This window comes from Arachis hypogaea, chromosome 16, assembly GCF_003086295.3.
Source record: "Arachis hypogaea cultivar Tifrunner chromosome 16, arahy.Tifrunner.gnm2.J5K5, whole genome shotgun sequence".
Taxonomy (NCBI): Eukaryota; Viridiplantae; Streptophyta; class Magnoliopsida; order Fabales; family Fabaceae; genus Arachis; species Arachis hypogaea.
Window position 1 is genome coordinate 6,483,958 of NC_092051.1, and position 14,649 is coordinate 6,498,606.

At 28.2% G+C, this 14,649-nt stretch overlaps 1 protein-coding gene across 1 annotated transcript; it reads right to left on the reverse strand.

Annotated features, from left to right (window-relative positions):
* Nucleotides 1–8,163: 8,163 nt before the first annotated feature.
* Nucleotides 8,164–9,549, reverse strand: LOC112758776 (zinc finger protein 8). The gene has a single exon (XM_025807523.3). The coding sequence runs from the start codon at nucleotides 9,086–9,088 to the stop codon at nucleotides 8,273–8,275; it is 816 nt and encodes a 271-aa protein (XP_025663308.1). The 5' UTR covers nucleotides 9,089–9,549; the 3' UTR covers nucleotides 8,164–8,272.
* Nucleotides 9,550–14,649: the final 5,100 nt, after the last annotated feature.

The following is a 14,649-nucleotide window of genomic DNA, read 5'->3' on the forward strand; positions in this document are numbered from 1 at the left end:
TTTATTAACCGCTACTATATTATTATTAAGTAAAAATGTTATTTATACACTAAAATTAGTTATCAAAATCAGTCATTATATATTTTGTGTATAAATACATATATTATTTAATTAGTTTATTTCAATGTGTATTTTGTATTCTAACATATATTTTATACTAGTGATTAATTTTAGTGACTAATTTTAATGTATACGTAGCATAGTCGATTATTAAATATCATATAACCTATGAAGCACGGACACTTCTTTAATTTGCCGAGTCTGTATGTCGGACACATTTCAGATACGACATTTATCGACACTCATCTGACACGCGTGTTTTTTGTGTCCAACCGTTTCTTAATAAAAAATTAAAATTATTCTTAGAATATTCTTGGACACACCTAAATATCATTACGTGTCAACGTGTCTAACCTTATTCTTAACATGTATTCTTGAAATGAGTTTAGAAATAATATATATTATAAATTATTAAAATAAAAAATATTTTAAATATTTTATATAATTAAAAAACATTAAAAATAATTAAAATTTTAATTTATATTTTAATATCAATAAAATACTAAAATATCATTATAATTTATCTAAAAAAATACTTTATATTTTATATATATTATCTATTATTCCTGTGTCTCATAAAAATTTTAAATTTATGTATCCGCCGCGTGTTATGTCGTGTCCTATGTCCGTGCATCATACCATATAACACGTTCAAAATGTGACGGTTGTTGACAAGTTTTTTAAATTAGCTAGGTTATATATATTCTCTTCTTCTATTCTCACCATCCTCACAATCTAAACCATATATACCTCCTCTCACATGTCGCTATCACTGCCGCAACAACCACAACCACCACCATCACCACCATATTTAAGATTTTCCAGTTCAATAGTTTCTGCCTTCTTATTATTAAGTCATATTTCTTAGCCAATAGTAGTGTTCAAGTTTCTGGCTTGTTATTATTAATTATTATCCATATCTATCTGATATATATGGTGCGTGCAGAAAGTAGTTAATGAATAATATAAATTCCATCTCCTTAATTTTCTTTAGGTGGGTATCACATGAAAAATGATAGCGTCCACTATATACTGGACCAAAACATTTGCATTGACATGTTACGTTAATTCATAATTGATGGTCCAATTCATAAGAATACGAATAAGAGTACTTGCAAAACCATAAAGACCTACATCCAGCACCTCCTAAAATTGGGTAGCCCTCTTAATTGTTCTTCTTATTCAATACCTCCTTATATATATAGTACTACATTTATGTAATTATTGTCCTTTTTCAAATTAAGACTTTCAATTCAAAAACAATCTTCAACCAATGACATTGGATTCCAACCTCAAGTTATTACGTCACTATATAATAACTTTTCATCACTCTAATCATTTAGTTGCTGAATCTACTTCTAATGATTTTAGATTTATCATGGAGATTAGGATTTTCTAGCAAATTAAATGTTGGTTACTGGAACTTAAAGATTTAATAGTATAAAAATTTTATAAAAAATTCTTTAATTACAATAAAAATATAAACTATATTACGCGTATACTATATCATTAAAATACAAAGGTTCAATTATTCTGTTAGTCTCTATCGTTTTACTAAATTTAGAATTTGGTTCTTATACTTTTTTTCTTTCAATTTGATTTCTATAATGATTTTAATTTTGAAATTAGGTATTTTTCGTATCAAAAACGTTAAAATTAACAAAATATTCATTTTAAAAAATAGGTGGTCAAAGATCTAACTAACTTCTTAATTATGAGTGCCTTCCATTTGTGAAAATTATTTCGTTAACTCTAATATTTTTTACACTAATAAAGATCTAATTATAAAATTAAAAATAATATATAAACTTAATTAAAAAAAACAAAAAACAACAAATTTGTTATAAATTTAATAAAATTATAAAAATCACTAAAATAATTAAATCAAATACAAAATACATATTAATTAAATATAAATTAAATTATACATATATTTATATAAAAATATATTATAGCTAATTTTAATGTTCAAAGTTAGCATTCATGTAAAAATATATACATAATCAAATATGATCATAAACACTATATAAAAAATGGCGAGTTACCATATAAACGTCAACCTCGTCCACTTGAATAATTCTGTCTTTTACTATTTCCTTCTTGAATTATTATGTGCGTGGTCCATAAATAAATTAAATCATAATGTGTTTCAATGTGTACTCTTCTCTGTGTCTTTAGTGGCCTTCATAAATCATAAACCGCATTGCACTCCATTGCAGCATCTAGGTTGATTCTCCATTCTATGAAGATATAATTCTCTAACAATATGTTTTATTTATATTTTTAATAAGATATTATTTTATTCTTATAATAATTACTTCAGAACTTACTAGATAGTGTATTTTTTCTTAAAATGATATAACTTTTAATATGTGTATTAAATTTTTTTAAGTAATTATTTATAAACATAGAGAATATTTTAAAATATAGTAATATAAAATAGAAATTAAAGATGCAACGCAAAATTAATAATCCTATCTTTCTTTTTCATCTAGGTACATGTCTACATAATAAGCCAATATAAAATTAATATACGAATAGCTATACTCACTAGCATTTATATTGTAGGGTCTCGTATATATAGTTTAGATGAGAATATTTCGAGAAAAATTCAAAATAGTCTCTGACAGTTATCTTGAAAGACAATGAAATTTTTAACAAAAAAAAAATTTAATCCGGTCCCTGATAATTATTTCGAAAGGATAACGAGACTCCTGTGTTAAAAAAAATCAATGTTATTTTTTTTGACACAGGAACTAATCAGTAAAAAAAAAAAATCAGAAGCTAGATTGGGTGTATTTTTTCTTAGGAATCTCGTTGTTCTTTGGAGATAATTGTCAGGAGTCGGATGAGTATTCACTCGAATATCTCCGCACTATTTTGACAATATATATACAAAATAAAATTTTATTTTTAATAGAAGAGAGTGTCATATATAATAAAGGAATGAAGCATGTTGCTTTCTTATATAAATGATTGAGATAAACCCAAATGGTGGCAAGACGCTAGGCACCAATTTTATGAGCTTATTTGGATAATTACATTTTTCAGTTGAAACCTAGTATAGCCATTACTCATTAATTAGCTTTCGTTGTTTTGGTCAATATAATACTCAATAAACAATACACATTAATTAGTTAGGGCCGTATTCATGTGTGCTTGTTGGGCTTAAAATATGTCAAAAACAAGGAATATGAGCCCACCATGTTTACATAAGATTAAAAAGATGAGCCCACTTTCCACAAGTTTGTGGAAATTATATCAGCATGATTTACTTTGAAGCATATATATGATGATGTAGCTGAATTCCAGTTGGCCACTTGCTATACATTATCATTCTAATTAACAAAAGATTAAGAATTTAATTGATAATATAAATAGATTTACAAAAATGTTTGGTAACAGAAAAAATTAGCTAAAAACACTTAAAATTTATTTTATTTAGTAGTTATTAATTGTTGTTAAAATTAATGAATATTAAATAAGACAAATTTTAATTTTTTTTGTCTCTCTAAAATTATATGAGTATGACACAATTTTCTTTTCTAAAATATCATTCATTATATATAATCCATAAAAAATATACTTTATAATAGCTGATACTCAAACTCCTAACTTTTTGTTAGAACATAAAATACTTACTATCTTGATATTAACGTTAAATTGGTTTTTAGGATAAATTACCAAATTAATATTTAAAAATTTATACTGCTGACAAAAATAATTCTAAAAGATATAAATAACAAATAAATTTTTAAAAATTTAAAAATATAAAAAATACTAGATATTAAATATATATTAAAAAATAGTTAAAAATAATTTTTTATAAATATTATTAAAAAATAAGATATTTTTATTATTAAAATTTAATAATTTTATTTTAAGTGAATATTTTTTTAAAAGAATTATTATAAATGACTAAATTTTTTTTAAAAATTAAATAATTTTAGAAATTAAAATTTACTTAAATTTTTATGTACACTTTTTAAATAGTTATTCAAATATTAACACAAAAACTCGCAAGTATCTTAGGCAGCATAATCTCGACTATCATAGAAGTCGCCTTATTATTATTCTTATTATTATTTTGTACGAGTACATTATATTGTCAAATATTTCAATGCATTATAAATTTTGCCCGTGTCATTCCATTTTTTTAAGGAATCAGAGAATCCAACGTATGTGAATTGTCTGATAAAAATGAATAATTGTCGCAATACGTTTTATTCTTATACAAAAGCTGCTAAAGATATAATTATTTATATACTTTTTATTAACTTAAATTTTTTAAAAAATTATTAAAATATATTATGTGTCTTTTTCTTATCAATTTAAACTTTGAAAGAAATAGTTTTGTCACAAGGTTAAATTTCTAAGCATAGAGTTGTACCTTGTCACATCTCTTGTTTGTTGTATTCCATTTTTCTCATGTAATGCATATGGCTCTGAATAGAAAAATGTACACATTTGATTACTAATCATCATTTCCGTTCATATCTGATCAAGACTCAAGAGGTATATATGTTGAGTGTTGAAATGTTCTGATCCGTATATATCGTAGAACAAAAATGTTATTTGTATATTAAAATTAGTTACTAAAATTAGTTACTAATATATTTGTGTATAAATATATATATAGTTTAATTTATTTTTAATGTGTATTTGTATTTTAATATATATTTTATATTGGTGAATAATTTTTATAAAATTTGAACACACCTGCTTTTTATTTATTGGCTTGTCACAAACTAATGTTATCCATACTATAACCGAAACAAGAAGTGGTCTTTCAATTCATGTCAAAAAATCAAAACATTTTAAATAAAAATCGTCAATACACAAAGTACTAGACTAAAACATACTAATAAATGTTGATGTATGCTTTATTTATTGCAGGAAAACAAACGTCAGAAATGTAATTATCTTTCCCCTTTTGGAACCAACAAGCTATAATAGCAGAGGCACATTTCAAAATACAAGTTTAACTAATAAATTCCAAACAAGAATAGTCCCCTTTAATTTCTCAGGAAAAATTAAGAAACACCAAAAAATATTTGAACCAGGTGATGGATGAACCTTAACAATTAACATACGAGTGATTGATTTCCCTTTCATTTTAATTTCTTCCCAATTTAATTTAATTTTATACAAACCAAAAATATCATAAGTTGGGCAGTATCCATTTTTGTCATATTAATATCTACATACTCTGAATGGATAATGCTAGGAAGACAAAAAAAAAACAGTCAGAATTTGCCTTATTTAACATTTATTAATTGTCACAACAATTAACGAATGTTAAATAAGGCAATTTATGGCTATTTTTAGCTTATTTTCTTTGGTTACCAAACATTTTCGCTCTGAATTGTTGTGCTGCAAAAGGATAATGCTAGGGAGACAAAAAAAACAGCTAGAACTTGTCTTATTTAGTATTTATTAATTGCCGCAACCATTAATGAATGCTAAATAAGGCAAGTTATAGCTGTTTTTTGCTGATTTTCTTTGGTTACCAAACATTTCCGCTGCAAAATGATAACACATGATTAAAGTAGACAGTGTTCGATGAGTACTAATAATCATTAACACTGAATTATTGTTAAAGAGAACATGCCCTCCATCAGAAATCTTTTCCCATATAAGGAATCTTATTCAATTCCACACACTCACAACCTAAAAAACTAAGCCACCTAATTTTTCTCTCTCTTTCTATGTAAATCAGAGACAAAAGCAAAGGCTGCAGCAGAAGTTACAATGAGGAAAAAAAAAAGAATAAAAAAAATGGCTGTGTATGTGTATGTGCAACCCTAATTGAAAAGAAAAGAAAAGGAAAAAAAAATGCATGATGAGAGCCCCAATAACTATATATGTGTTCCTTAAAGTCTTTGAAGGAAAAGGAAGACACATCCTTTTCTTGGGGGTTGGTTTTGCTATTTTAAAGTCAAGTAAGCCCCATTGGTACCACAGCCTCTGAATGATGAGTTTTGTGTCTGCAAACAAGGCATAAATAAGTGACCCATCCCTTCCCTAGTTGTGGGACATACATATATATAAATATACACGTCGTCGCAGAGACTCATATGTAGTTATCTTTATATAAAGTTGATAATTGAAAATCATAAAATAATTTAATATGTTTAACTAAATTGATATTTTAACTATTAATTAATTTCACATAGAAATAACTGAACTGCATGTGAGTTTTTCTTACACGAATATGTGACGATGTTGATTCTCATTTGCTTACTATAATTAGTATATACCTTACTTTAATTAAATTACTTTATTTTTTGAATTGAACCATCATCACCCCTAATTATTGCCATGTGTTACATAATCCAATTGTTCCAATTCCAATTCTAAATCTGGGTCCTCCTCCATGTATATATAACAATTAATATGATTTCAAATATATGTTTGTTGTAACATAGGAACATTTTTATATTTCAGGTCAACCTAAATTGACTGCAATGGACACCAGAGAAGAAGCATTGGTATGTTCTTGCGGAATATGTTCCTTGTTGATTTATTTTAGAGAGAGGGGAGGGGCAAAGAGAAAAATAAAAGGGAGAATGTGTGTATGCGTGTTTATTGGCAATTGATATAAGCCTATATTGTCTCCTAAGCCCTAGGTGCCTACTAAAATCAGCTTCAAACTTTTCTCAGATGCTCTCACAACATGACAAAAATACAATGCAATTTGATATTCCAGTCTTATGGATCATAGTTTTTTTCTATATAACACTCATGTAGTGAGATTTGAGATGTAAACATTTTTATTACTATTATTATTATTTTGCATAATTTATATACTTGTTTATAATAATAAATTTTATATAAATGCATTTATACACATAAAAATGAGTCATACAATCAATCAAAATATCAAATTTATATGACATCTAGTAAGAATAAATATAAGAAATTAATTTTTAAATAACAGAAATATTAAAAATTATCAAAATTTATTATTTTTGGCAATCAGTTAGTCATTAATGTTTAAAAATATAGAATATTATTAGATTATTAAACTAAAAGAACTAAAAATATGAGATAAAATATGTTGTTGGATTATTAGACTAAGAGAATTAGATTAAAGAAATTGATTTTATGGCTAAGTGGTGATAAAAAATAATAAATTCTAATGATTTTCTAGCAATTTTCTTTAATTAATCAATGTAACTTATTTTTTATTATAAAATTATATTTTAATCCTCATTTTTTGAAGACTTTAGAATTTAAAGTTAAAATTTAGAATTTAAAATTTTAAGTAAAAAATAATTTTAAAAAGTTGATTAATATTGACTAAAAATAATTAATGACTTAATTGAACTCATATGATGATGTTAAAAACGAACCTCTCCCGCATAAAAGACATAATATTAAGGGGATTGGCACACATTCACACACAAACACAGACACCTATCGTTTTCTATTCCAGATGATTGCACTGGAAACAAGTGACTGATGAGAACAAAAGAAGCGTATGAATGTATGGTATATATGTAGATAGATAGATAGATGTTGGAAGTTAATTTTGGACAGCTATGGTGTCAGTCAGCAAAAAAATAATGTCATTATGTTGAAAAAAAGAGAAATAAAATAAAATTATTGGCACTTTGTTATTATCTGCAAAATTATAGCAATCATGGAAACCGAACTTTATCAATTTACCTTTGTCTCAATTACATTGCACTGAATCAGAATTCAGAAACCCACCCTCTCTGTATCATCACCCCCACCACCTGTGATCTCTGAACCAATATTATCTTGGAAACTCACACGTGTGTTAGGACAAAATGTCCATGCCAACTTAACATTATCTTGTACTCTTCACATACCACTCCAATTCCACACGTATGCACAATAATTTTAATTAACCAAACAAACAGTGGACAATTAAACAAGAAACAAATGAAATGAAATTATTAAAAGTCATTGATCTGGGAATTGTATCTACAATTCTACAACTTAGATTAACTAATAATGAAATAATAAAAAATATTAAGTGACCAATATTTTTTTTAATTATATATCTATTTTTCTCATATTTTTTTTTTCAGTAAAAATACTGGTCTTAATAATATTCCCCTAAAACAACAATAATTAAGAAGGAATAATCCACATTCTTATATAAATATAATATAGATGGATGATGACAGCATAATAATGATAATTAGTTATTGATAAAAATTTTGTTGGTGTATTAAAAATGTTACAGATGAAGATCCAAGCTGACATGGTCACTAACGCTTGTTTTGGAGTCATAAACATACCCGTTTTGTGAACCATTATTATTATTGGGACTTAATTCCACCCTCGTTGTTGCTCCTATTCTTGCGTTCACTTCTTCCCCTGCAAGCAAAGGAAACCCCCGTTCGCGCCCCAAGATAGGGTTGTTACTACCACCACCACCACCACCGTTAGGGATTCGCCACACGGACAAGGGGTTACCATTGATGGGTGGCTGTTGATGATGAGAAGAAGAAGAAGAAGAAGAATATGATGACGAGGTTCCGTAGAACCTTCCGACGCCGGTGTTGTTGTGGCTACTGTTATTCCATGTAGGATAAGCAGCCATTGTTGGAGAAGAACCGAAAGATCCGAACCTGTAGTTCATGAATCCGTAAACTTGGTGGTGGCCTTCGGCGAGGGAACCGTGAACCATGGCTGACTGAAGGTGTTGTCGTTTCGCGTGTTGCCTCTCTCTCTTGTGTGCGTTTTGGTGTCCGCCGAGGGCTTGAGAAGTCGGAAAGTTTCTACAGCAGTAGTGGCATTCGAACCTCCGGCTACTCTCGCCGTTGTTGTTGTTGTTGTTATTATTCTCTAAGTTGTTGTTGCTGTTTTCGTTAGTGGTTGTGTCAGCGGACTCAGACTCTTGGGCAGCAGAAATTGGCGGAGTGTCGCCAAATTCTATGCCGAAGAGTCTGATGCCCTTTTCTTTAGGGGGCGGAGCAGGGCGGATGAAGGGAAGCTGAGAGAAAGAGTCGACGTTCATGAAGTCGTGCGTCTCTCTCTCAGCTTTGTCCATGAAGATAACAACTAACAATTATAGGGTTTTTCAGGTGGTGCTTTAAAATAGATGCTATATTTTTTCAATTTCGAAAATTCTAGGTACGGATAATTTAGCAAGAAATGAAACTTAGTGTGGGAGAGGAGGCCTGTTCAGTTGGAGGAGAGAAGAAAATAGAGAAAATGGAGGGGAATTGAAGGACATAAAAGGGAGGGTGAAGGGGTAAGGGTATGGTGTGAGATGGTCCTATAAACGGAGGGGTGTGGGGTCTGTTGTGAGGACAATTGGGGGACTCATCCCATCTGAGAGTGAAACCTGACAAAGCCCACAAAGTCTCTGGGAAATGCCTTTGCCTTACCTAGCTACCTTCTTATTACATTTCTTTGCTTTCCGCATGCCACAAAAATTAAACAAAACATCTATCTATGCATGTTCATTATATTCCACACTTAATAATAATCAGCCACAACAATTTAATTAAATTCAACTCGTCAATCTCTCTTCTTAAAACTATCATCACGTCAGGATCTGAGATTATATTCGTTTGGAATTCAATGTATTAATATAGCATGTTCTAAATTGGATTTGGATGCTGTAAATTTTAAATTTTATTTTAGAGGATAAAATGTAATTTTTTATTATTTATTTTATAAGTGGGACTAAAAGAAAATGTGAGCTACTCCGATAAAGACGTCTAAAATGTCTTCGTTTAAAAATATTTTTTAATAATTAAAATTTAATACATATAATTGATTAAATCATATTATTTTTGTTAAAATTAGGATAGACAAATTAATTTAACCAAAAAATGGTGAATCAAATTTTGAATCAGTCTAAATTATTATTTTTTTTTATAAAAAATGATTACGAGCAATACTCCTATTATAGAAAATGACTAAAATATTCTTATTATATATATTAATTTTGAGAATTCTAAATTCTAGCCATTTTCTTCTCTGTCATCGTAGAGTTAGGATTTAGAGTTTTCAAAATTATATATATAATACCTATTTTAGTTATTTTTTTATAATAAAAATATTGTAGTTATTTTTTATAAAAAAATATTGTAGTTATTTTTTATAAAAAAATATTACTTTAGACCGATTCAAAATTTAATTTATTAATTTTTTGGCTAAACTGAAGTCTAATTTTAATAAAAATAACACAATTTAATTGATTATATGTGTTAAATTTTAATTTTTAAACAACATCTTTAAAAAAAGACGTTTTTGACCTCTTTATCTAAGTGACTCCCAAAACAAATATGAGAGAAAAATTATTCAATAATGGTGAGAGATCATACTTTACTCTCTCAAATGAAAATTCAAAATTTAGAGGATCCAAATTCTTCTAAATTATTCATGATTTTTTTTACAAAAATACTTATAGATTTTTTACCAAAAAAGGTTCTTAGGTAAAAATAATTAACTTAAGTTCAGGACCTTTTAAAACATGTTTCGAATTTTAATTTCCCTACCTGTATCTACTTATATCAACTTTCATAGGGAAGTATTAGTATTACTGATACCCAATTATATTTAATTTGACTTAGTAGAAGTGTGTGTTGAGTTATAGATGAACGTTATTGGCAATACAGAGATTTTGCATATTTATATTTTAGAATAAATTATTATTTGTGCTCATAAATGATCTAAAAGTTAATAAATTTATAAAAAAAAAACAAAAAATTAACATTATAATGATGAAAAATAGACTCCCATCGATACATTATCCAAACATTAACAAAAATATCCAAAATTTTCAAATTATTTTTTCTAATTTAATTTAACTCAATTTTCAACCACAATTCTAATTTCCATCGAACCTATTTTAAATCTCTAATCTTTGATCACTATGCCGCCCTACCTATAGTTACTATAAAAAATTTATTTGTTTTTTTTTTTTTTAGTGACTAAAAAATTTATTTGTTTGTGGGAGATTTTTAGTGGACAACATATTTTATTTGTGACAATCTATAAAGTCTCATTAAATATCTAACAAAAATTAAACTATTAAAAAGTCCAAACAAAAAGAGCTAATGAGAAAACTATCTTTTAGCTCAAACTAATGAGATGAGAGAGAGAATCATGGCAACAAAAAAAAAAAAGAGGGAAAATAAGAGATGTTCAAAACCCTAAAGGTTTTTTGTCATCGTTGTTGCTATTGCTGTTATCACTGTTATCATCGAGATTCATTTTTTTTTCACCACAACTATAAAAGCTTCTGTGATAGAGCGAACATGTCTTTTTTACTAACGTATCTCCAGTTCTGCTCAACACTCAAGTTATTGAAATCGAACAGAAAATCTCCTCTCTCAATAATACATCTCTTATTGATTTTTTGTCAGTATTTTTTGCATTTTTTTTTCTTCGTTCAACTCATTCTCAAATTCTCTTTATCTTGTGTTTTTATACACTTTTTATTTGTTTTCCATTCTCAAATTCTTAATACTTTGCTATATGATTTAACATTCAATGTATGAGTTTTATTTTCTTAAATCTGTAGCGCTTGAAAATCATGTCGCAAAGTGCAATTTAGGAATTTTGTACTTACAAGGTATTTCTTTTCTAAAGTAATTTTAAGGTTGAATTTCTAATTGTGGATACTGGATGAAGCATGTTTATGTTGTTCATAGTTTGTTGACTTCAATTGGCATACATACATTATGTATAAAAATTTATTTATTTACTAGTTCTAAAAACTTGTTAATTGTCAGCAAGTTGTTTCTTTATATTAAATCGACTGCTTCATCACCTTTATTTTCTCTCTAAATCGAATGCACTATATATTTTGTTTTATTGATCTCTCTCCTTATCTCTATACGTTTCGATTTTGAAGTTTATTAGCTTTGAATGTTGTTTTATGTATTGTGTTTAATTATATATTGTGGAAATTGACTGGATCGAATACAAGAGGCAAGTGAAGAAAGTCAAGCAATGGAATGATGAAGTGTACTGATTAACTTTAGTTGAAGATATATATCAACTCATGCTTTATGCTGAAGCAAAACTGTCATTACCCTTTCTCTGCGTTCCATAAATAAATTACCACCACCCTGAAGTTTTTCTTTCATGATTTGTTTTACCATGTTTATGTAACAATTTCATTAGGAAAAGAAGCCTTAATTTTTTAGGGATGATGCAGTATAGACAAAATCCACACCTTCATATTTGTACCAATTTTATTTATTTAATAATTTAATTTGTTTTAATCCACATCATTATAATTTCTTATGTATTTTTTTTAATGTTGGAATCTAGAGCAGTGAAATTTTAAGTTTTGAACTTTACTTTTTAAAAAAAAAATTTAAAAATACTATTAGTGACGATTCTAAACAACTACAAAAATCGATAAAAAAGCTACTGTTGCACACATCCAACACAAAATTTTCTCAAAAATGATTTAAAATTCGTCATTCAATGATGTCTTATAAGTTTTATAAAACCGTTACGATTAAGCTCGTGACATTTTCAATCTTAGAACTAAGATTGCCACAATTCTTTTGTGGAATTTTAAACTGCTATAATCTTAAAAAAAAACACACAAAATAACACAAATCTTGTAGTGAGTCACCACCACCTCATTCCATGCCACCCTACTAACTCCACTCTTGCTAGTAGAGGTGTTCATGAGCCGGTAAAACCGAATTTTTTTGGACTCAGATCAAACTCTAAATATATACCGGGTCTATTTTTTAGATCCTAACTCGATCTTAAACCCAATGAAATCTAAACATTTTCGGGCCACAACTATACCGGGTGAAAATCGGATTTTTAAAGCTTTAACAATAATTTATAAAAAAATTTATTTATGATGCACTTATTTATAAAAAGAAATTTGCTACCGAAAAGTTGATATCCATATTTGAACTTGAATTTGTCCATAAATTCTACTTTGATGCCTTTTTTATTTATTTTCTAATTCAACAAGTGTGATTAAAAATAAAATGATAAGCTTATAATTAATATAACATAATATTAAAATTAATTTAAAACATATATACCTTTTTTAGTTCCCTTAGGGTGCACATGGGTTGGGTAAAGTCAGGTTCGCCTTGATTCGGATCCGACCCAAAATAATGACCAGCTCTATTTTTGAGATCCTTACCCAACTCTAGATCCGATAAAATCACACTAAATTAGCCCCTAAAATGTTTGAGGCCAGACCGGATCTTTCAACCAGGTCGAACCATGTGATCCAAGGGAGATAATAAATAAGCCACTAGTGATCCACCAAAGAAAAAAAAAATAGAGAATGATGCAGAGAGAAATGGAAATGGATATTGGAGAGGAAGAGAAAGGTGGCGAGAGGGAGGGAGATAGCTTGCTAATGGTGCAAACCCATCGAAGGCTAACGATGATGAAGCTAGTTTGTTAAGTAAATTATCAAATTAGCCCTGATAAGATCTCGCGATTTTTAAATTAGTCTCCGAAAAATTAAATTAATCAAAATCGTCATCGAAAATTTAAAATTAATATGTTAGTTCCTCCGTCCATTCTATCACTAATAACATTAATGTTTACTGAGGTGGCACGTTAGTTTGACATGTGAGCATTACACATGGCTAAACAATAGTTGCCCACAAAATATATGTTAAGAAAACTATATCAAACTAGTCCCAATAAAACATAAACCCTAATCTCTTCTCCTCCATAAATGTCATTCCTGTTGCAGCAACAAATTTGTTTTTGAGATGCTAAATTATTGTTGAACGACATGATGAGTAGCAAAACTGGAGAAAACACCAATTAAATCATATATTTCCCCTCCGTAAATGAATAAAAACACCAATCTCCCCTGCCGATTTGCTGATAACAGCACATTATATTCCTTCAAAGTATCATATATATATTCCCTCTATAGTATCATCTTTCTTAGATATGTGGAAGCAACTACACACTGTGAAGCATATAAACATAGCTAATTAAATCATGTTACCAATTATCAATTCACAAAAAGATAGGAAAAACCTTACTTGGGGCTTTGGTGTTCCAGCATTGAAAAGTGTTGAAAAAGCATGAGTGAACTTTGAGACAACATATGATAAGTTCTAACAGCGAATTTTATGGCATCCTTGTGAATTCCAATGTTCTTGCATGACAACGTTCTCGTAAAGCTATCACCTTCACCTTCTAAATAATGTCGTTGTCAAACTGCACTATAGATCACCGTTTAATGTTTCTTCTTCTTCTTTGTTGAGATGAAAATATGAAGATAGAGATATAGGGAGAGGTTTTATTCTGAGAGAAAGAAGAATAGAATGGAATGAATGTGAGAAATTGAAGAGGTGTAAACACTTGAAAGAGAATGACGCCGTTTAGCTACTACTGACGTGCCATCTTAACAAACATTAATGTTGTTAGTGACAAAATGGACGAAGGGACTAATGTAATTAATTTTAAATCTTTCGAGGAAGATATTGTTTAATTTAATTTTTTGGAAATAATTTAAAAAATAATCTTTCAAGGAATAATTTGACTATTTATTCCTGGTTTGTTGGTGGAGGAGAAGACAAAGTAGATCAATAGAGGTGATGGTAGGAATTGTCGTTCCTGCTACTCCTATTTTGCCCTTAATCT